The 22859-nt window shown below is 47.4% G+C and overlaps 1 protein-coding gene across 5 annotated transcripts; it reads left to right on the forward strand.

Moving 5' to 3' along the window:
• The first annotated feature begins 1077 nt into the window (after positions 1 to 1077).
• On the forward strand, positions 1078 to 17865 carry smad4.2.S (SMAD family member 4, gene 2 S homeolog). Of its 5 annotated transcripts, none has more exons than XM_018233598.2 (12): positions 1078 to 1494; positions 7469 to 7717; positions 10146 to 10320; positions 11470 to 11490; positions 11637 to 11864; positions 13359 to 13517; positions 13630 to 13734; positions 13824 to 13877; positions 13955 to 14138; positions 14249 to 14417; positions 14546 to 14684; positions 16754 to 17865. In XM_018233598.2, exons 2-12 carry the CDS (start codon positions 7481 to 7483, stop codon positions 16963 to 16965), a joined length of 1683 nt encoding a protein of 560 aa, XP_018089087.1. In that variant the 5' UTR covers positions 1078 to 1494; positions 7469 to 7480; the 3' UTR covers positions 16966 to 17865. The 5 variants fall into 5 exon arrangements, with proteins under 5 accessions (XP_018089087.1, XP_018089086.1, XP_018089088.1 ...); XM_018233597.2 differs by lacking the exon at positions 1078 to 1494 and adding an exon at positions 4483 to 4642; XM_018233599.2 differs by lacking the exon at positions 1078 to 1494 and adding an exon at positions 4558 to 4676.
• Positions 17866 to 22859: the final 4994 nt, after the last annotated feature.

Raw genomic sequence — 22859 nt, forward strand, 5'->3', positions numbered from 1 at the left:
CGCGCACGCGCACACACGCACACGAACTGTAAGGGGGCGGGGCATAGACAAGATTGTGGGCGGATACACAAGTTGGCACAAAATGGCGCCAGTCTGATTATGAACAGCACAAGGGAAATAATAAATATAGAGCGAGCAAAGTGTATTTCACATAAGTTACATTATAGAAGAGAAATAGAAATGATTTCTTAGGGTAACAAGTAGAACAATGGCGGATAAAGGCGTCAGTCAGTTGGGTGTCTCGTCACCCCGGATGAGTGTGTAGCCTCCCCGCCTGCCCCAGTATAGGAAAGTCTGTCACTCGGGAATATGAGACTGTCCCCTCAGAGATCAACTCGCAGCCACAATCAACACGTCACGCACTGGCACAGACAGCGCCGCAAGATACGGGATTTCCTATTGGCGGAGGGCGGAGCCAACTAAAGAAAGCCCCGCCGTGATTGGCTGACGATTCCAGGGAAGCGCCTGACTCGAGGCTCGGCTTCTCCTATTGTTATAGTGCAGCGCAGACAACTAGTGTGGGAGGAGTCAGGGGCGGGGATAGAGTGTGAGGGAAAGAGAGTCTGAGTAGGAAAGAGTCAGAGACTGTGATAGAGTTAGGCACTGCTTTAGAGGAATAGAGAGAGAGAAGAGACAGCCAGGGGATTGGACTAGAGTATGAGGGAAAAGAGACAGCCAGGGGCTAAGTGTGAGGGAGAGAGAGGGAATGAGTGTGTGAAAGAGAGAGTCAGGGAGTGATTGTGAGGGAGAGAGAGAGTCAGGGAGTGAGTGTGAGGGAGAGAGAGAGTCAGGGAGTGAGTGTGAGGGAGAGAGAGAGTCAGGGAGTGAGTGTGAGAGAGTCAGGGAGTGAGTGTGAGGGAGAGAGAGAGTCAAGGAGTGAGTGTGAGGGAGAGAGAGTCAGGGAGTTAGTGTGAGGGAGAGAGAGTCAGGGAGTGAGTGTGAGGGAGAGAGAGAGTCAAGGAGTGAGTGTGAGGGAGAGAGAGTCAGGGAGTGAGTGTGAGGGAGAGAGAGAGTCAAGGAGTGACTGAGGGAGAGTGAGTGAGTGTGAGGGAGAGTCAGGGTGTGAGGGAGAATCAAGGAGTGAGTGTGAGGGAGAATAGAGTCAGGGAGTGATTATGTGAGGGAGTGAGTGTGTGAGGGAGAGAGAGAGAGAGTCAGGGGTTGGGTGTGAGGGAGAGAGTTAGAGGAGTGTCAGGTGCAGAGTAATCCTAATAGGGTAGAGTGAGGGGCAGATTAGAGTTCAGTGAAGAGTCAGATTGGGGAGAAAGAGGGTTTAGGCTTTTGTTGGAAACAAGTGAGAAGCTGTCACTGCTGGGGGAGAGAGTGTGTAAGGGGAGAGTGAGGCGCCCATAGAGAGTTACTAGGAATGAGGGACAGCACTGAGGGAATAAGAGATACTTACTGTACTTGCAGGTTGGTAGGGACAGTGCTGGCTAAGGATGTGCAGTGAGGGTTCCTCCTGATAGAAACTGAGTGAGAGGAGCTGCCACAAACGTGAGTAACTGATACATACACACTGGTACTACTTACCTTCTGTCCCTTCTGCTCTCTACTAGCTCTGTGTTCTCTCACTCCTCCTGCCGCATCTCTGGCGCTCACTGTCATCTCTGTGCTCTCTGACCCTCACTGTTATCTCTGTGCTCTCTGGCCCTCACTGTCATCTCTGTGCTCTCTGACCCTCACTGTCATCTCTGTGCTCTCTGACCCTCACTGTCATCTCTGTGCTCTCTGACCCTCACTGTCATCTCTGTGCTCTCTGACCCTCACTGTCATCTCTGTGCTCTCTGACCCTCACTGTCATCTCTGTGCTCTCTGACCCTCACTGTCATCTCTGTGCTCTCTGACCCTCACTGTCATCTCTGTGCTCTCTGACCCTCACTGTCATCTCTGTGCTCTCTGGCCCTCACTGTCATCTCTGTGCTCTCTGACCCTCACTGTCATCTCTGTGCTCTCTGACCCTCACTGTCATCTCTGTGCTCTCTGACCCTCACTGTCATCTCTGTGCTCTCTGGCCCTCACTGTCATCTCTGTGCTCTCTGACCCTCACTGTCATCTCTGTGCTCTCTGACCCTCACTGTCATCTCTGTGCTCTCTGACCCTCACTGTCATCTCTGTGCTCTCTGACCCTCACTGTCATCTCTGTGCTCTCTGACCCTCACTGTCATCTCTGTGCTCTCTGACCCTCACTGTCATCTCTGTGCTCTCTGACCCTCACTGTCATCTCTGTGCTCTCTGACCCTCACTGTCATCTCTGTGCTCTCTGACCCTCACTGTCATCTCTGTGCTCTCTGGCCCTCACTGTCATCTCTGTGCTCTCTGACCCTCACTGTCATCTCTGTGCTCTCTGGCCCTCACTGTCATCTCTGTGCTCTCTGACCCTCACTGTCATCTCTGTGCTCTCTGACCCTCGCTGTCATCTCTGTGCTTTCTGACCAGGCCCGGACTGGCAATCTGTGGGTTCTGGCAAATGCCAGAGGGGCTGCTATAAGGTGCCATAGAAAATCAGTATTTTGTGGGCTCGTGGGGGCTGTTTGGGCCTCTGTGTACCTTAAATGGCTGGGCCTATTTTATTTCTCAGTCCGGACCTGTCTCTGACTCTCGCTGTCATCTCTTTGCTCTCTGACTCTCGCTGTCATCTCTGTGCTCTCTGACCCTCACTGTCATCTCTGTGCTCTCTGGCCCTCACTGTCATCTCTGTGCTCTCTGACCCTCACTTTCATCTCTGTGCTCTCTGACCCTCATTGTCATCTCTGTGCTCTCTGACCCTCATTGTCATCTCTGTGCTCTCTGACCCTCATTGTCATCTCTGTGCTCTCTGACCCTCACTGTCATCTCTGTGCTCTCTGACCCTCACTGTCATCTTTGTGCTCTCTGATCCTCACTGTCATCTATGTGCTCTCTGACCCTCACTGTCATCTCTGTGCTCTCTGACCCTCACTGTCATCTCTGTGCTCTCTGACCCTCACTGTCATCTTTGTGCTCTCTGATCCTCACTGTCATCTCTGTGCTCTCTGACCTTCACTGTCATCTCTGTGCTCTCTGACCCTCACTGTCATCTTTGTGCTCTCTGATCCTCACTGTCATCTCTGTGCTCTCTGACCCTCACTGTCATCTCAGTGCTCTGTAACCTTCACTGTCATCTTTTTGCTCTCTGACTCTCACTGTCATCTCTGTGCTTTCCCACTACTCCTGCCACATCTCTGTGCTCTCTGCTTTTCCCTGTCATCTCTGTGCTCTCCCACTCCTCTTGCCATATCTCTGTGCTCTCTGCTTTTTCCTGCCATCTCTGAGTTCTTCCACTCCTCCTACCATATCTCTATACTCACTGACTCTCATTGTTATGTCTGTGCTCTTCCACTCCTCCTGCCACATATCTGTGCTCTCTGCCTAACCCTGTAATCCCTGTTCATTCCTCTTGCTGTATCTCTGTGCTCTCTGACACTCTAACTCTCTGACTCTCTGACTCTACTGGCTCCTGTAAGGCAGTGTGTTAATCTGCTCCTGAGACAGTTGGTCAGGTTTAACAGTGACACCTGGGAGCTGCCGTACAATTTCTGCTCAATCAATTTTTGTTATATTCATCTGCTCTCACTACAGGGTTTTGACACAGAGACTGGCACACTGGCAACAGGTGGAGCATATTATATATATATATATATATATATATATATATATATATATATATATATATATATATATATATATATATATATATATATATATATATTAGCTGCCAGACAGTGTTGCACAGAGTTTTCCCACTTATAGCCAATCGTTTGATTATAATAATAACCCAGAGTTCAGATTCTTATTACTTTCTCCCTCCTGGGCTGCTCTCATTCCCATGGAACAGGGGGCGGAGCTTGGACTCCACCAATTCCCAGATGAGCTTACCTTGACTCTTTCTCACCAAGGCCTGGGTTCTGTTCTTATTGGTGACTCCCCAGTGACACAAGTACAACATGTTACCTGCACTTTAGCACAGAGCACCTCTCTATAAGGCTCAAGCTGTTGGCATGTGGGGGGGGGCAGAATTGGGGTGCAGTGGTGGGAGCTGGAGTTCCAGTAGTTAGGGGCCATGCTTTACCCCAGCACTCAGTGAGTATCAGTCCATTGTACAGCCCGTAACTACCATCAAGCTGTTATATTAGGCCTCGGGCCCCATAATGGGACCCTGCAGAGCAGCAATTATAGGAGGGGATGCTGATTGGTTCATCAGATGAGTTGCATTCAGTTGCATATGAAACAATGACAGTGGGATAGAAGCAGCACCAGTCACACAGCAAACGTGCATGTTCCTTTATAGACATGTATCAGCATGTATTCAATGAATGGCTAACCAGCATGTGGATAAGGGAAGGCAGGGCTAACATTCGACTATAGCTAGCTCTTAATTGACATTAATTACTCCTATTAGTAATGTTAGTCTGCTGGGGGAGGGGAGATGAGCTGCACCTGTGCTGGGATTTACCTGCGCCACTGAGCACCAGCAACCTCTGATTGGTTCAGTCCAATAAACCCCATGGAGGTGTAACATCAAGGGGAAAAGATGGCGTTTGCCAGCCTAGAGCTCGCCCTGCACCGAGTGCCCCCCGCCCTGTGCGCAGATGAGGAGATCTACGGGGAAGGCTTGTCAGAAGGGGTAAGGAGCTCCCAAGAGCTCACACTCTGAAAAGGCATGTCTGACTCTTGTACTACACTTCCCAGCACCCTCTCTGAGGGGCATGCTGGGAATAAGCTTAGTTAATAAGCTTAGCCCCTGCTCTGTGAATAGAAGCATCATGTGTACCTGTAAGGGACTTGGAAATAACTGTCCTACTGAGTGCAGCAAAGGACATCTGTCGAGATGTTCTAGTTTTATCTAATATATGTTCTATTTTGTTACCTCTCAGATTGTGTGCTAGTAACATTATATAACATTATAGCAACTGCCAGACTGGAGGAATCCGGGAGAAGTTTCCTTTTCTAAACTGCAAAGGGAAAGTAAAGAGTAATATGGAGCAGATCTGTGCTTGTTGCTTTAAATGCACGTAACCCCTGCAGTGCCATACTCCAGAGCTTGTGCTGCCTGGGTTGTCTGTGTCCCTCGTATTTATTTGTACTTGGCACCTCCCCCCCCCTTCATTTTTACCAACGCAAAACTCCTTTTCTCCCCACCCCCACCCTAGCATCAAACCTGTAGGGAATCCTATCACCTTGTTAGGGACGTTGGAGGTCACATTTCTCCATAAACTGTGTCTCACATTCACCTAGATTGTAAGCTCCTTGGGACAAGGTTTCCCTTAATATCCCTGGACTCTTAACCAACTTAGAGCAGATTCTCCAGTTATACTACTGTAAGTCCTTTGGGGACTGCTACTATAGACACCATCTCTCCCTACTATACCTGCTATCCCACAGTCACACTCCCTTCCCAGAGACTATTATCCCACTGTTACTATAGACACATCTCTCCCTACTATACCTGCTATCCCACAGTCACACTCCCTTCCCAGAGACTATTATCCACTGTTACTATAGGCACCATCTCTCCCTACTATACCTGCTATCCCACAGTCACACTCCTTCCCAGAGACTATTATCCACTGTTACTATAGACACATCTCTCCCTACTATACCTGCTATCCACAGTCACACTCCTTCCCAGAGACTATTATCCACTGTTACTATAGACACATCTCTCCCTACTATACCTGCTATCCCACAGTCACACTCCCTTCCCAGAGACTATTATCCCACTGTTACTATAGGCACCATCTCTCCCTACTATACCTGCTATCCCAAGTCACACTCCCTTCCCAGAGACTATTATCCACTGTTACTATAGGCACCATCTCTCCCTACTATCCCTGCTATCCCACAGTCACACTCCCTTCCCAGAGACTATTATCCACTGCTACTATAGACACCATCTCTCCCTACTATACCTGCTATCCCACAGTCACACTCCCTTCCCAGAGACTATTATCCACTGTTACTATAGGCACCATCTCTCCCTACTATACCTGCTATCCCACAGTCACACTCCCTTCCAGAGACTATTATCCACTGTTACTATAGACACCATCTCTCCCTACTATACCTGCTATCCCACAGTCACACTCCCTTCCCAGAGACTATTATCCACTGTTACTATAAGACACCATCTCTCCTACTATACCCGCTATCCCACAGTCACACTCCCTTCCCAGAGACTATTATCCCACTGTTACTATAGGCACCATCTCTCCCTACTATACCTGCTATCCCACAATCACACTCCATTCCCAGAGACTATTATCCACTGTTACTATAGGCACCATCTCTCCCTACTATACCTGCTATCCCACAGTCACACTCCCTTCCCAGAGACTATTATCCACTGTTACTCTAGACACATCTCTCCCTACTATACCTGCTATCCCACAGTCACACTCCCTTCCCAGAGACTATTATCCCACTGTTACTATAGGCACCATCTCTCCCTACTATACCTGCTATCCCACAATCACACTCCATTCCCAGAGACTATTATCCCTGTTACTATAGACACATCTCTCCCTACTATACCTGCTATCCCACAGTCACACTCCCTTCCCAGAGACTATTATCCACTGTTACTATAGACACATCTCTCCCTACTATACCTGCTATCCCACAGTCACACTCCCTTCCCAGAGACTATTATCCACTGTTACTATAGACACCATCTCTCCCTACTATACCTGCTATCCCACAGTCACACTCCCTTCCCAGAGACTATTATCCACTGTTACTATAGACACATCTCTCCCTACTATACCTGCTATCCCACAGTCACACTCCCTTCCCAGAGACTATTATCCCACTGTTCCTGTAGGTGCTTCTTTGTCTCATTCAATTTTTAGTAAATTCATCCCTGTATTATTAGTTTGCAGTTTAGGTATAGTTTGCCTTTAAATACATTCTCCCCTCCCCCATATGATTTGCTTGTCTTATTAACCTGTTCCTGTCCTGCAGCTGGTATGTTGCTATAACTGCTCTTGTTTCTCCTCAGCATGTGGAAGCTGCTGCCCCTGTATATACAGAGGTTTCTCCCCAGCGCTGCACAGCTGGTTCCCCCAGTGAGAGGCGTGCAGGATAATGTTATGTCTGGCTGCTGGTTATTTTGTTCCAGTGGGACAGCTCTCCCCCAGCCTGAGTCAGTCTGTCTCCCCTCCCTCCCATGCTTTCCTTCCCTCCGCTCACTCTCCTTGTCCTGTTTCTTCTCTCTCTCTCAAGTTCGGGGTGAGGTCCCTCTGCAGAGCCACAGTTTATCCAGATGTATGTTGTAGATTGCTAGCTCTTTGAATGGAATGAGTTGATGCAGAGGAGACAGTGTGAGTGAATGGGAAGTGCTTGTCCTACTGAGTGACTTAGTGCCATCACTTAATATGGAGTCATGTGTGTAGTGACTGTATGTGTGTGCCCCACACGTTTCACCCCACTCTTTCCCATGTTGTCACTGCAGGAGATCCCGGCCATGTCTCTGACCCCTCCTAACAGCAGTGATGCCTGTCTCAGCATCGTACACAGTCTCATGTGCCACCGGCAGGGGGGGGAGAACGAGGGCTTTGCCAAGAGAGCCATTGAGAGTCTCGTCAAGAAACTGAAGGAGAAGAAAGACGAGCTGGACTCCCTCATCACTGCCATTACTACTAATGGAGTGCACCCCAGCAAGTGCGTTACCATCCAGCGAACCTTGGACGGGAGGCTTCAGGTATGTGTCTGTCTGTCTGTCTGTGTGTGTCTGTCTGTCTGTCTGTGTGTGTCTGTATGTGTGTGTCTGTATGTGTGTGTCTGTATGTGTGTGTCTGTCTGTCTGTGTGCCAGGCACAAGGCCAAGAGTTTTGGCAGGTTCACCCCCCGCCCACCTTCCTCTTTTCTCCTTTAACTTAACTTTTAGTATGTTATACAGTGTCTGATTCTAAGCAACTTTTCAATTGGGCTTCATTTTTTCTTTTTTATTCTTTTTCAATTATTTGCCCTTTTCTTCTGACTCTTTCAAATGGGGTGGGGGTCACTGACCCCAGCTAAAAAAACAAATACTCTGTTAGGCTACAAATGTATTGTTATTGCTACTTTTTATTCCTCCTATTTCTATTCAGGCCTCTCCTATTCATATTCCAGTCTCTTATTCAAATCAGTGCATGGTTATTAGGGGAATTTGGACCCTAGCAACCAGATGGCTGAAATTGGAAACAGGAGAGCTGCTGAATAAAAATCTAAATAAATCAAAAACCACAAGTAATAAAAACCAATTGCAAATTGTCTCAGAATATCTCTCTTTACGTCATACTAACAGTTAATTTAAAGGTGAATAACCCCTTTAACCTCTCACCCTCTCTCCTCCTCTGTTTCTTTGGCCCAGTTCTACTGGTCTCTCTCAGCTGATTAATTCTCTGCGCTCACCTTTTCTTTGATCAACCCCACCCACACCCCCACTGTACAACAAGCAATTGTGTACCCCGACATCATGGTCACACAGATCCACCAGGGAGAGGCACCAGTATCATTGGCATAGACCCAGTCAGGGTTTCAAATCAATCAATCAAGGAAGGCACAGTCTTCAAATGTTAAGAGTGAAATTTGGGGTACCCCTGGGACTATAGCAGGGTGACACCCCAATGTTTCTATATGTCTGTAACCTTGTTATGAGCTAAGGGGCCCAGTCTGAAGGTCAGTTAGGGGGAGATTTGGGGTGAGTGCTTATTTGTGCCCTGGGTACCCCTGGAACTATAGCAGGGTGACACCCCAATGTTTCTATATATCTGTAACCTTGTTATGAGCTAAGGGGCCCAGTCTGAAGGCCAGTTAGGGGAGATTTGGGGTGAGTGCTTATTTGTACCCTGGTACCCTGGAACTATAGCAGGGTGACACCCCAATGTTTCTATATCTTGTAACCTTGTTATGAGCTAAGGGGGCCCAGTCTGAAGGTCAGTTAGTGGGAGATTTGGGGTGAGTTCTTATTTGTTCCCTGGGTACCCCTGGAACTATAGCAGGGTGACACCCCAATGTTTCTATATATCTGTAACCTTGTTATGAGCTAAGGGGGCCCAGTCTGAAGGCCAGTTAGGGGGAGATTTGGGGTGAGTGCTTATTTGTACCCTGGGTACCCCTGGAACTATAGCAGGGTGACACCCCAATGTTTCTATATATCTGTAACCTTGTTATGAGCTAAGGGGGCCCAGTCTGAAGGTCAGTTAGTGGGAGATTTGGGGTGAGTTCTTATTTGTTCCCTGGGTACCCCTGGAACTATAGCAGGGTTACTGTTACCCCAATGTTTGTTGCATTTAAGCAGCACAGGCTTTATAATGACTTTGCCTCATGTTCTGAACCAAAGCTCTGTTTCTGTATTTAGCAGGCAGGATTGAGACTCGCTATATGGCCCTAGTTTATATATTGTCTTTATGCCCTGCAGCAAGAACATCTGACCCACAATATCCTGCTATTATTAAACTACAGCTCCCAGGCACTTTAACAAGAGCTGCAGGTTGAAACGTCTCCCTCTTATTAAAGCTCTCATCCCGCACTCCTCTCTCCTCAGCAAGTAGTTGCCGGCCGCCTGTACTGATGAGTCACTGTCTGGCAAGTACTGGGGGGGGGGTTGTTTTGTCTGCTCCGAAGCCTCCAGGGGAAGGAGTGTGAGAGGGGGACGAGATGCTTAATATAAACAAGAGGGAGGAGGCGCAGCTCATACACCTCCCCCTAGGTTTCTCAACACTGCCTGTTTTATTAAATAACCACAGAACTGGGGGGATCAGCAGGGGGTGTAGGACGGATTCTCAACTTTGTATACAACTACAACTCTCAGCATCCTCTCACACTTGGGCTGTACAGTGCTAATCATAATATTTCTACTTAGTTGCTTTAGAACCTGTGGCACTCCTGGTGGTATCCCAGTATTCCTTGTCAATGGACTCTAAGCTCCACTGGAGCAGGGATTGATGGGAAATATATTGTGTGTATAAGGGGATAACATGTAAGGAATAATGGTACTGCCAGTAGACAAAGGTTTTTTGTTGTTTTTTTTTTTTTTTTTTGCATGATACAATTTTGGGGGTATTTTCATAACTATTATGATCCCTATAATGTTTCTTTAGCCAATTATTTCTGTTTTATGTCTTCACCGTTGCCTTTGCTTGCAGGTAGCCGGCCGTAAAGGTTTCCCGCATGTGATCTACGCTCGCTTGTGGCGCTGGCCGGATCTGCACAAGAATGAGCTGAAACACGTTAAGTTCTGCCAGTTTGCCTTCGACCTGAAGTATGACAGCGTGTGTGTGAACCCCTATCACTACGAGCGGGTGGTTTCTCCCGGCATTGGTGAGTAATGGGCTCCCAGTTTATCTGTGCCAACTGTAGTCGAACGTCGGCTTAGGCTGGTGGCACACGCTGCGATTCGGGGAAATAAGTCCAATTCTTCCTGCTCTTGTAGGTTCAAAGGGAACTCCTATAGCAGGAACTTACAGCTAGTGACCCTAAGGGTGGTGGCAGACGCTGAGATTTGGGGAGATTAGTTGCCCAACGACAAATCTCCTCCTCTTTGGGCAACTAATCTCCCCAAATTTCCTTCCCACCGGCCAGAATGTGCCTCACAAGGAAAGTTTGGGTGACTTCAGAAAGCCGAATCGATCCGAGTTGCATTCCTGCCGCCGATTCACAGTCTAGCTGGTGGGAAGGCATTTTGGGGAAATTAGTTGCCCGAAGAAGAGGAGATTTGTCGATGGGCAACTAATCTCCCCAAATCTCAGCGTCTGCCACCACCCTTAGGGTCACTAGCTGTAAATTCCTGCTATAGAAGTTCTCTTTGAACCTACAAGAGCAGGAAGAATTGGATTGAATTTGTCCTGATTTCATATTGTCATGATAAAAAATGTTTTTTTCAAAACACATCAGTTAATAGTGCCGCTCCAGTAGAATTTTGCACTGAAATCCTTTTTAAGAGCTAACTGATTTTATTTTATATTAATTTTGAAAACTGACATGGGGCTAGACATATTATTTCCCAGCTGCCCTAAGTCATGTGACTGCTTTGATAAACTTCAGTCTGTCTTTACTGCAAGTTGGAGTGATATCACCCCCTCCCTTCTTCCCAGCAGCCTTACAATAGAACAATGGGAAGGTTACCAGATAGCAGCTCTCTAACACAAGCTGCCTGGTAGATATAAAATCAGCACTCAATAATAAAATCCAGTTCCCATTGCGACACATTGATACATTGAATAGGAGAAACAACAGCCTGCCAGAAAGCAGTTCCATCCTAAAGTGCTGGCTCATTCTGAAAGCACATGACCAGGCAAAATGACCTGAGTTGCACCTACACACCAATATTACAACTAAAAAATACACTTGCTGGTTCAGGAATGAAATTTTATATTGTAGAGTGAATTATTTGTAGTGTAAACGAAATAAAAACTACCTCATAAAAATCATGAAAGAATCCCTTTAACATTGATTTTATTTATGTTACAGGTCTGAGTATCCCTAGCACTGGTGAGTAAACTTATCCTATACTTACTCAGCATCCACAGGATACAAATCAGCCATTTCTTTGATACCCAAGACCCCTCACACTTGATTTGCTCACATTGTTATTGTTTTTCTTCTCATTCACCCTAGTCTGCTCTTTTTGTGTTTAGCAACCACTCCGTGCCGATCAGTGAAAGAGGAGTATGTCCATGAGTGTGAAATGGAAGCATCTTCATGTCTCCCAGCATCCCAGGAACTTCCACCAGCCATCAAACATGCCCCCCTTCCACCAATGCCTCCTACAGATCCTTATCGGCAGCCACTGCCCCCACTCACCCTACCCACGAGCCCACAGACTGCTATCAGCATGTATTCCAATATGCCTCATTCTCCCGCTGGTACGTACAGTGTTACTTTATACAAAATAACCAATTGGATGTACTGCAGCTAGGATGGTAAGATCCATAGGGGACAAAGAGAGAGACAGTGATACCTCTTTATAGATCCCTGGAAAGGTCTCATCTAGAGCTCTGGGTTCAGTTCTACAGACCCGATCCCCAGGGGACAGAGACAGTGATACCACTTTATAGATCCCTGGTAAGGTCTCACCTAGAGCTCTGGGTTCAGTTCTGCAGACCCGATCCCCAGGGGACAGAGAGAGACAGTGATACCACTTTATAGATCCCTGGTAAGGTCTCACCTAGAGCTCTGGGTTCAGTTCTACAGACCCGATCCCCAGGGGACAGAGAGAGACAGCGATACCACTTTATAGATCCCTGGTAAGGTCTCACCTAGAGCTCTGGGTTCAGTTCTACAGACCCGATCCCCAGGGGACAGAGACAGTGATACCACTTTATAGATCCCTGATAAGGTCTCACCTAGAGCTCTGGGTTCAGTTCTACAGACCCGATCCCCAGGGGACAGAGAGAGACAGTGATACCACTTTATAGATCCCTGGTAAGGTCTCACCTAGAGCTCTGGGTTCAGTTCTACAGACCCGATCCCCAGGGTACAGAGAGAGACAGTGATACCGCTTTATAGATCCCTGGTAAGGTCTCACCTAGAGCTCTGGGTTCAGTTCTACAGACCCGATCCCCAGGGGACAGAGACAGTGATACCACTTTATAGATCTCTGGTAAGGTCTCACCTAGAGCTCTGGGTTCAGTTCTACAGACCCGATCCCCAGGGGACATAGAGAGACAGTGATACCACTTTATAGATCCCTGGTAAGGTCTCACCTAGAGCTCTGGGTTCAGTTCTACAGACCCGATCCCCAGGGGACAGAGACAGTGATACCACTTTATAGATCCCTGGTAAGGTCTCGCCTAGAGCTCTGGGTTCAGTTCTACAGACCCGATCCCCAGGGGACAGAGAGAGACAGTGATATCACTTTATAGATCCCTGGTAAGGTCTCACCTAGAGCTCTGGGTTCAGTTCTACAGACCCGATCCCCAGGGGACAGAGAGAGACAGTGATACCACTTTATAGATCCCTGGTAAGGTCTCACCTAGAGCTCTGGGTTCAGTTCTACAGACCCGATCCCCAGGGGACAGAGAGAGACAGTGATATCACTTTATAGATCCCTGGTAAGGTCTCACCTAGAGCTCTGGGTTCAGTTCTACAGACCCGATCCCCAGGGGACAGAGAGACAGTGATACCACTTTATAGATCCCTGGTAAGGTCTCACCTAGAGCTCTGGGTTCAGTTCTACAGACCCGATCCCCAGGGGACAGAGACAGTGATACCACTTTATAGATCCCTGGTAAGGTCTCACCTAGAGCTCTGGGTTCAGTTCTACAGACTCGATCCACAGAGGACAGAGAGAGAGAGACAGTGATAGAGATAGCAATGTAGGAATGATGACTTCTAAAAACTATATTTCTCAATTACAGTGGCTCCTGGATGCCCTCTAGTACCCATGCATGGTGAGGGTTTACTACAGATAGCTCCATCCCATCCTCAGCAAATGGTGTCCACATCTCCTCCTTCCACACCGAGCCAGAACTCCCATAAAAATGGCTATCCTTCCCCCTCAAAGCAGCCTTTCCATGGTGAGTATATGCATTACAGTTGTATATATGTGATGTTCAGTAGCCTTGCCTTGTTTTAGTGCTGCAGGTATTTGTACCATATGTTATAGTCACAATTCCTATTCTTTCTCAGCTGCGTGGACGGGGAGCAGCACAGCCGTATATACCCCGAACCCTGGGGGACAGCAGAATGGTAGAGGAAACCAGCAACCTCCACTTCATCACCCAAACAACTACTGTACGCCTTCTCCTCTCTTCTCCTTCTGGTTTATGTACTGCTCCATCTGCCTACCATGTGTCTTTAAATATCATGTTTCCTTCCTGCAGGGCCCCTTCACCAGAGCTCCCCTCAGTATCAGCACCCCGTTTCCAACCACCCAGGTGAGGACTGTTTAAGGCCATTGACTGTCTGAAACTGCTTAGAACCTTTCCCTCTAACCCATTACCTTCTGTATCAGGCCCAGAGTTCTGGTGCTCCGTTGCCTATTTCGAGATGGATGTTCAAGTTGGAGAGATATTTAAAGTGCTATCTAATTGTTCCGTGGTCACAGTGGATGGTTATGTGGACCCCTCTGGTGGGGATCGGTTTTGCCTTGGTCAGCTTTCTAACGTGCATCGGACAGACACTAGTGAGCGTGCAAGGTAAGTGATCCGGCTTAGTGTCTCAGATTGGGATTTGGAGTCCACTGGTTTATAAGGGATTATAACGGGTAGAAACCCATTGCATGTATAATACGAGTGTCACCTTTCAGGCTTCACATTGGAAAGGGAGTGCAGCTTGAGTGTCGGGGCGAGGGAGACGTATGGATGAGGTGCCTCAGTGATCACGCAGTGTTTGTCCAGAGTTATTATTTGGACAGGGAAGCAGGACGAGCGCCAGGGGATGCAGTGCACAAGATTTATCCGGGCGCCTACATTAAGGTAAAAAACTGATGCCCCTCTAAGGAAGTGAGAGAAAAACATGTTCTCTTAAATTGTAGGGGACTTATACGTATAGGAAAGAAGTTGCCCATCCTTTGCCATAACTTTATTTCTGTCTTGTCCTAAAGGTGTTTGACTTACGACAGTGTCATCGGCAGATGCAGCAGCAGGCGGCTACGGCTCAAGCAGCGGCTGCAGCCCAGGCGGCGGCTGTAGCCGGCACAATCCCTGGTCCCGGGTCAGTGGGGGGCATCGCTCCTGCTGTCAGTAAGTAATGAGCCACAGGAGAACTGAATGAATGGAGGGGACCCATTTAGTTGCATGGGTTCATGGCCAGCCTCCCTGTTATTTCCCCCGGCTTCTCCCTATGGAGCAGTGGGATAACCGTGGTGATAGTTGTAGCCTCAAACAATTGTTTCCTAAATTTGCTCAGTGGGCAGCATCATAAAAGACCCTTGCTCGGAACTAATTTCTACCATGAGCTTTAAAGGTGAACTAACCCCTAAAAAAAATGGCTAAAAATGCCATATTTTATATACTGAACTTATTTCACCAGCTTCTCAGTAGCAGCAATGATCCAGGACTTCAAACTTGTCACAGGGGGTCACCATCTTGGAAAGTGTCTGTGACACTCACATGCTCAGTGGGCTCTGATTGGCTGTTGAGAAGCTAAGCTTAGGGCTCGTCACTAATTATCCAGCAGAAAATGAGCTTCCCTGGCTGTAATATAAGCTGATGCTACAGGTTTGCTGATTATTCAATTCTGATGCTAATTGCACTGGTTTCTGTGCTGCCATGTAGTAATTATGTGTATTAATTACTAATCAGCCTTATATTGTGACATTTCTATTCTATGTGTACTGTATATTGTGAGTGGCTCCCTAAGCTCAGTAAGTGACAGCAGCACAGAGCATGTGAATCAGTGAATCAGCAGAAAAGAAGATGGGGAGCTACTGGGGCATCTTTTGAGACACAGATCTTACTGCCAAAGGGCTGTGGTTGCTCAAAACATCATATACAACATTTCTGTTCTAATTTAGTTAAGCTTTAGTTTTCCTTTAATTTATCATATGAGACCATTTCTTCACCAGTGCTGTTTCCCATTGACGTAGATGGAGACCACCGGACATATAAGTGACAGGTTCTTATAGGCACCAAAATGCTAAAACTGCTTGTGTGACATTAGCCAAAGCCAATGGTTCCCAAATTGTGGGGTTATTGCCCCTTCTGCCCAAGGGACAGCTGAGATAACATTTTGGGGTTACAATATGAGAGTAACAGTTAATAAACATATTTTCATATATCTGTTAGCTTGCTATGAGCTATGGGGAAAAGGGGGTGTTTGAATATTAGAATAGACGGTTATGTAGAGAATTCAGTTGCTTTGGTGCAGAAGGGCAGCAGCGGAGGAGATCCATTTTGTCTGGCCGTAGCCTATGGGCCCCAAAACTTCTGGGTCCTTTACATTTCTTACTTCCCTGCAGCCTGAGGGTCTTCTGCCTTTATCTCTGCATCGCTGCTTACCTCTGCATACCCTGAACTAGAGTCCTGTAGCGGGTCGGGTACCCTGAGGAACGAGGGTAGGCTTTTAGGTGCGGGTATAGATCCGGGTTTGGATTGTGGCTCTCTCCCTGCAGCTTTCCCTCCTTGTCTCTCCTCCCATCTGACCTTAGTCACAGCTCTCTTACATCACACGGCGCCTTTCTGTCCCTCTTGGCCCTGTTTGATGTCCGGTTTGCAGCAACATCACTTCCGGATTGATGATGGTCGGCTGGTCGGGTTGCGGATAAGGCAGTTGCGGGTCGGGTAGCGGTTCAAAGTGGGTAAAGGTGGCCATACACGGGCCGATAAAAGCTGCCGACAGACCAAGTCGGCATCTTATTGGCCCGTGTATGGGGGCCCCCGACAGGCTTCCCCGATCGATCAACGAACAGATGCGCCCGCGATCCGACTGGATTTTTAATCCCATCCGATCGAGATCTGGCCGACTTTTGGCCAGATCTCGATCGGATGGGATTAAAAATCCAGTCGGATCGCGGGCGCATCTGTTCGTTGATGCGATCCGACCGCCCGTTTGCGAATGCTAGGATCCGATCGTTGGGCCCTAGGGCCCACAATCGGATCTGCCCGATATTGCCCACCTCAAGGTGGGCATATCGGAGGGAGATGTCGCCAAACGAGCGGATCTATCCATGTATGGAAACCTTAAATATACGGGTCGCGATTCGGACTGTGGGTTTCGGGTCCGGCTCTAAGAAATTGCTTCCACGCAGGACTCTACCCTGAACAGTTTCATGTCTGAACAGTCTCCATGATTGACTTGTGTTCTCCCCTAGGCTTATCTGCTGCGGCCGGTATCGGGGTGGATGACCTACGGCGACTCTGTATCTTGCGCCTTAGTTTTGTAAAGGGGTGGGGTCCCGATTACCCTCGGCAGAGCATCAAGCAGACCCCCTGCTGGATCGAGGTCCATCTTCATCGAGCCCTGCAGCTTTTGGATGAAGTTCTCCATACGTTGCCAATGGCAGACCCCAGTTCTGTCAACTAACCAATGGCAGACCCTGAGATCTGTTAGATTGCCACAGGCAGACTGACAACTGTAAACTACCAAAGCCAGGATGAGGCACGACCCAGATAAGAGGCCAAAATGAAGACTTCACCCAGTCAAAAACAAGCCGGCCAATCACATTTGTTAGCAAAAGACAGACGTTTGCTATGGACCTGCTCGCCAAACCATTGGGCAACCTCTGTGACTTCCTTCAGATCTTCCTGCTGATCAGTGGAACCAGTTGGACAATAGTTGTTTGGATCAAGCCCGAGGCACAGAACTCCCCCCAGTGGAGCTGCACAGGAGAAGTGACTTTGGGTGAAGTACATGAACTGTTTTTATAGCTGAAATGCATTAAATATTCCTTATTTTTTTGGTCAGAAGAATATTTTTGGTCTGATATTTAGCACTTGGCTCTTTAGTGCCGGGACAGACACTCAACATGCGGTTTCCCTGGCATAAAGGCTAAATAAATGCAGATATATATAAATGCTTTTTATGTGCTGTTTAAATGATGTGGCTACCTCAGTCCCCGCCTGAGTTCCTTGTCTCACTGCCCCCCCATCCATTCCGATCCCTTTAGCCCCCATTCCTCCTCCCTTCCCCCTTCATTGGTACTAACACACCTATTGTAAGAGACAGGCAGGTTTTGCTGGTTTACACAGTGCACACGTTCTACGCTGCTTTCCAAAGCTTGGGGAGATATTTGCTATCTTTTCCTGTCAGTTTTCAGCAGCTGATTTTTGTTTTTCTATTATTGTGGTATCATTTCTAGGCCAAATGTGTACAAATACTACCAAAAACCACAGCCGTGTGTGTGCAAAGGTTTCTTATCACATGTTAAGAACCTGTCAAATAGCTTCTGATGTATTCTAAATAAAATTCTGCTGCTTGGGTTGGGAGGCGTATCCGTAGTATCTCCATTGTGTCTTCACATGCTCATTATATACCCTCTCCATGGCACCTTTGGTTTTTAATCTTCCCAACCCTCACAGATCTCTCCTTCATGGGCACAAACTTCACAGGTCTCTCCTTCATGGGCACAGAACTCCCCAACCCTCACAGGTCTCTCCTTCATGGGCACAGAGCTCCCCAACCCTCACAGGTCTCTCCTTCATGGGCACAAACTTCACAGGTCTCTCCTTCATGGGCACAGAGCTCCTCAACCCTCACAGGTCTCTCCTTCATGGGCACAGAGCTCCCCAACCCTCACAGGTCTCTCCTTCATGGGCACAGAGCTCCCCAACCCTCACAGGTCTCTCCTTCATGGGCACAGAGCTCCCCAACCCTCACAGGTCTCTCCTTCATGGGCACAGAGCTCCTCTACCCAACATGTCTCTCCTTCATGGGCACAGAGCTCCCCAACCCTCACAGGTCTCTCCTTCATGGGCACAGAGCTCCCAAACCCTCACAGGTCTCTTCTTCATGGGCACAGAGCTCCCAAACCCTCACAGGTCTCTCCTTCATGGGCACAAACTTCACAGGTCTCTCCTTCATGGGCACAGAACTCCCCAACCCTCACAGGTCTCTCCTTCATGGGCACAGAGCTCCCCAACCCTCACAGGTCTCTCCTTCATGGGCACAAACTTCACAGGTCTCTCCTTCATGGGCACAGAACTCCCCAACCCTCACAGGTCTCTCCTTCATGGGCACAAACTTCACAGGTCTCTCCTTCATGGGCACAGAACTCCCCAACCCTCACAGGTCTCTCCTTCATGGGCACAGAGCTCCCCAACCCTCACAGGTCTCTCCTTCATGGGCACAGAACTCCCCAACCCTCACAGGTCTCTCCTTCATGGGCACAAACTTCACAGGTCTCTCCTTCATGGGCACAAACTTCACAGGTCTCTCCTTCATGGGCACAGAACTCCCCAACCCTCACAGGTCTCTCCTTCATGGGCACAGAGCTCCCCAACCCTCACAGGTCTCTCCTTCATGGGCACAAACTTCACAGGTCTCTCCTTCATGGGCACAGACCTCCCCAACCCTCACAGGTCTCTCCTTCATGGGCACAGAGCTCCCCAACCCTCACAGGTCTCTCCTTCATGGGCACAGAACTCCCCAATCCTCACAGGTCTCTCCTTCATGGGCACAGAGCTCCCCAACTCTCACAGGTCTCTCCTTCGTGGGCACAGAGCTCCCCAACCCTCACAGGTCTCTCCTTCGTGGGCACAGAGCTCCTCAACCCTCACAGGCAGGCCCGGACTGGCAATCTGTGGGTTCTGGCAAATGCCAGAGGGGCTGCTGTATGGTTCCATAGAAAGTTACCATATAGTGGGCTGGTAGGAGGCTGTTTGGGCCTCTGTGTACTTGGAATGGCAGGGCCTATTTTGACTCCCAGTCCAGGCCTGCTCACAGGTCTCTCCTTCATGGGAGCAGAAATTCCCAAAAATGACGTCTCTCCTTTATGAGGAAAGAACATTTCCAAGCAAAGAGATCTGAGCCCCTTTTCCTCATCAACCCTAAACAATGCAGGTATGGGATGGAGCATCTGGAATACATATTCTGGGATTTATCAGTAATTTGAAGAGCCTGGTTTTAAAGGAGTTGTTTGTCTTTCATATCTGTACAGAGTGATAGTCTGAGACAATTTGCAATTGGTCTTCAAGTGTTTTTTTTAAATTATTTAGCCATTTGTTGAGCAGGTCTTCAATTTAGAATTTCGGCAGCTATAAGGTTGCTAGGAATTACCCAAATCCCCCTAGCAACCATGTTCTGGTTTGAGTAAGAGACTGAAATATGAATAGGAGAGGCCTGAATAGAAAGAGAAATCAGAAAATGTTGCCTCGCAGAGCTGTGGATTTATTTTTTTTGGCTTCTGGGTTCAGTATTTCCATTTGAAAGCTGAAAATTAGCTTGAACCCCTTTTAAAGCTTCTTAAAAATATTCCAGCATTACACAATGTGGTTGGTTGACCTTCAAGTAGAAGGAAATACACAAAAAAGATAGTGTTAACCAGATGCTGCCGTAAATGTGCCGTATTCCAGAGATTTAAAAGATAGGATTCGGGATACTTGGTCCGATACCCTTATACTTGACTGTAGTGTTCCTCTAGCGCCACCTGCTGGCAGCAACTCCAGGACACTCGCTAGGACTGAATAATCAGCCATTATGTCTATAAGCTGCTCACGTAATGATAAAGTCGCACTTATAGAAGGTCAGTGGCAGGTCGGGAGATTGGGACGTACGATCGTTCATCTGATCTGAGGCGAAATCTGCGAGGGCAGAGACACCCGATTAGATTTGGGGAGATAAGTCGCCCGGCAACATCTCCTCTTCTTCTGGGCGACTAATCTCCCCAAACTGCCTCCCGTCGGCTACAATGTAAATCGCGGGATGGCACTTGGAGCGATTCATTTTTCAAAGCCGCCCAAAGTTTCCTCATGAGGCAACGATGCCATCCCGCCATTCACATTGTAGCCGGCGGGAGGCAGTTTGGGGAGATTAGTCGCCCGAAGAAGAGGAGATTTGTTGACTGATCTCCCCGAATCTGATCTTGTGTCTCTGCCCTCAGTCTGTGGTCGGCTTTACTCAGTGGACGAGGCTGAAAAGGGAGAGGCGGCCATGAAAGTCAGACTTTCAGCCCCAAGGAAAAGGGTGTAATGGTGTAGTTGTTACAGACGCGGCACCCACTGTCCTCTAAACGTGAGACACGGGCCCATCACAATTTAATGGCCCCCCCTACAAGTTAAAAAAAAGTATTGGTAGCCAGGGACCGGTACAAGCATGGCCGCCATCTGGGGGCACAGGGGATACTGAAGGGGGGCCTGGCTGTGCTGCACTTTTCAAAAGAGCCGGGCCCCCCAAGACAGCGCCGAAGCCGTGCCGCCCTTCCGAAGTCCTGAAGCGGCGAAAAGACACGAAGCCACGAAAGGAGGTGGAGTCCTGAAGCCACGAGTTCAATTCTACTGACACCAAAGTGTTTTTGTTTGTTTTTTTCATTTTCAATCCCATGGCCACCCATGTATTAAATATTCTATAGACCCCTGGCACCAATGGTTTTTTTAAAAAAAATTCAAGGGGCCCCAATTTTTTTTTTTCCACTTGTAGTGGGGTCCTGACCACCAATTTTTTAACAAAACTTTTATGGGGGCCCTGGCGTCACTTGTGTGTGTGTGTGTGTGGGGACTTACCTTTTTTAGCGCTGTGTGGTCTTTTGAATGGGGAGTGGGTGGGATCTGGGGGGGGGCTGGGGTGGCCGCCCCCCCACAAGTAAAAACATTGGTGGCCAGGGTTCCCCATTAAAAAAATTTAAAAATGGCGGTCAGGTTCCCCCATTAAAACTAAAAAAGAAAAATGGCGGTCAGGTTCCCCCATTAAAACTAAAAAAGAAAAATGGCGGTCAGGTTCCCCCATTAAAACTAAAAAAGAAAAATGGCGGTCAGGTTCCCCCATTAAAACTAAAAAAGAAAAATGGCGGTCAGGTTCCCCATTAAAACTAAAAAAGAAAAATGGCGCGTCAGGGTCCCCATTAAAACTAAAAAAGAAAAATGACAGTCAGGGTCCCCCATTAAAACTAAAAAAGAAAAATGGCGGTCAGGGTCCCCATTAAAACTAAAAAAGAAAAATGACGGTCAGGGTCCCCCATTAAAACTAAAAAAGAAAAATGACGGTCAGGGTCCCCCATTAAAACTAAAATTTAAAAATGGCGGTCAGGGTCCCCCATTAAAACTAAAAAAGAAAAATGACAGTCAGGGTCCCCCATTAAAACTAAAAAAGAAAAATGACAGTCAGGGTCCCCCATTAAAACTAAAAAAGAAAAATGACAGTCAGGGTCCCCATTAAAACTAAAAAAGAAAAATGACAGTCAGGGTCCCCCATTAAAACTAAAAAAGAAAAATGACAGTCAGGGTCCCCCATTAAAACTAAAAAAGAAAAATGACGGTCAGGGTCCCCCATTAAAACTAAAAAAAATGGCGGTCAGGTTCCCCCATTAAAACTAAAAAAGAAAAATGACGGTCAGGGTCCCCATTAAAACTAAAAAAGAAAAATGACAGTCAGGGTCCCCCATTAAAACTAAAAAAAAAAATGACAGTCAGGGTCCCCATTAAAACTAAAAAAGAAAAATGACAGTCAGGGTCCCCCATTAAAACTAAAAAAGAAAAATGGCGGTCAGGGTCCCCCATTAAAACTAAAAAAGAAAAATGACGGTCAGGGTCCCCCATTAAAACTAAAAAAAATGGCGGTCAGGTTCCCCCATTAAAACTAAAAAGAAAAATGACGGTCAGGGTCCCCATTAAAACTAAAAAAAATGGCGGTCAGGTTCCCCCATTAAAACTAAAAAAGAAAAATGACAGTCAGGGTCCCCCATTAAAACTAAAAAGAAAAATGACAGTCAGGGTCCCCATTAAAACTAAAAAAAATGGCGGTCAGGGTCCCCCATTAAAACTAAAAAAAAAATGACGGTCAGGGTCCCCCATTAAAACTAAAAAAGAAAAATGACAGTCAGGGTCCCCCATTAAAACTAAAAAAGAAAAATGACGGTCAGGGTCCCCCATTAAAACTAAAAAAAATGGCGGTCAGGTTCCCCCATTAAAACTAAAAAAGAAAAATGACGGTCAGGGTCCCCCATTAAAACTAAAAAAGAAAAATGACAGTCAGGGTCCCCATTAAAACTAAAAAAAATGGCGGTCAGGGTCCCCCATTAAAACTAAAAAAAAAATGACGGTCAGGGTCCCCATTAAAACTAAAAAAGAAAAATGACAGTCAGGGTCCCCCATTAAAACTAAAAAGAAAAATGACGGTCAGGGTCCCCATTAAAACTAAAAAAAATGGCGGTCAGGTTCCCCCATTAAAACTAAAAAAGAAAAATGACGGTCAGGGTCCCCCATTAAAACTAAAAAAGAAAAATGACAGTCAGGGTCCCCCATTAAAACTAAAAAAGAAAAATGGCG

The sequence above is a fragment of the Xenopus laevis genome, chromosome 8S (genome assembly GCF_017654675.1).
Source record: "Xenopus laevis strain J_2021 chromosome 8S, Xenopus_laevis_v10.1, whole genome shotgun sequence".
NCBI classification, from domain to species: domain Eukaryota; kingdom Metazoa; phylum Chordata; class Amphibia; order Anura; family Pipidae; genus Xenopus; species Xenopus laevis.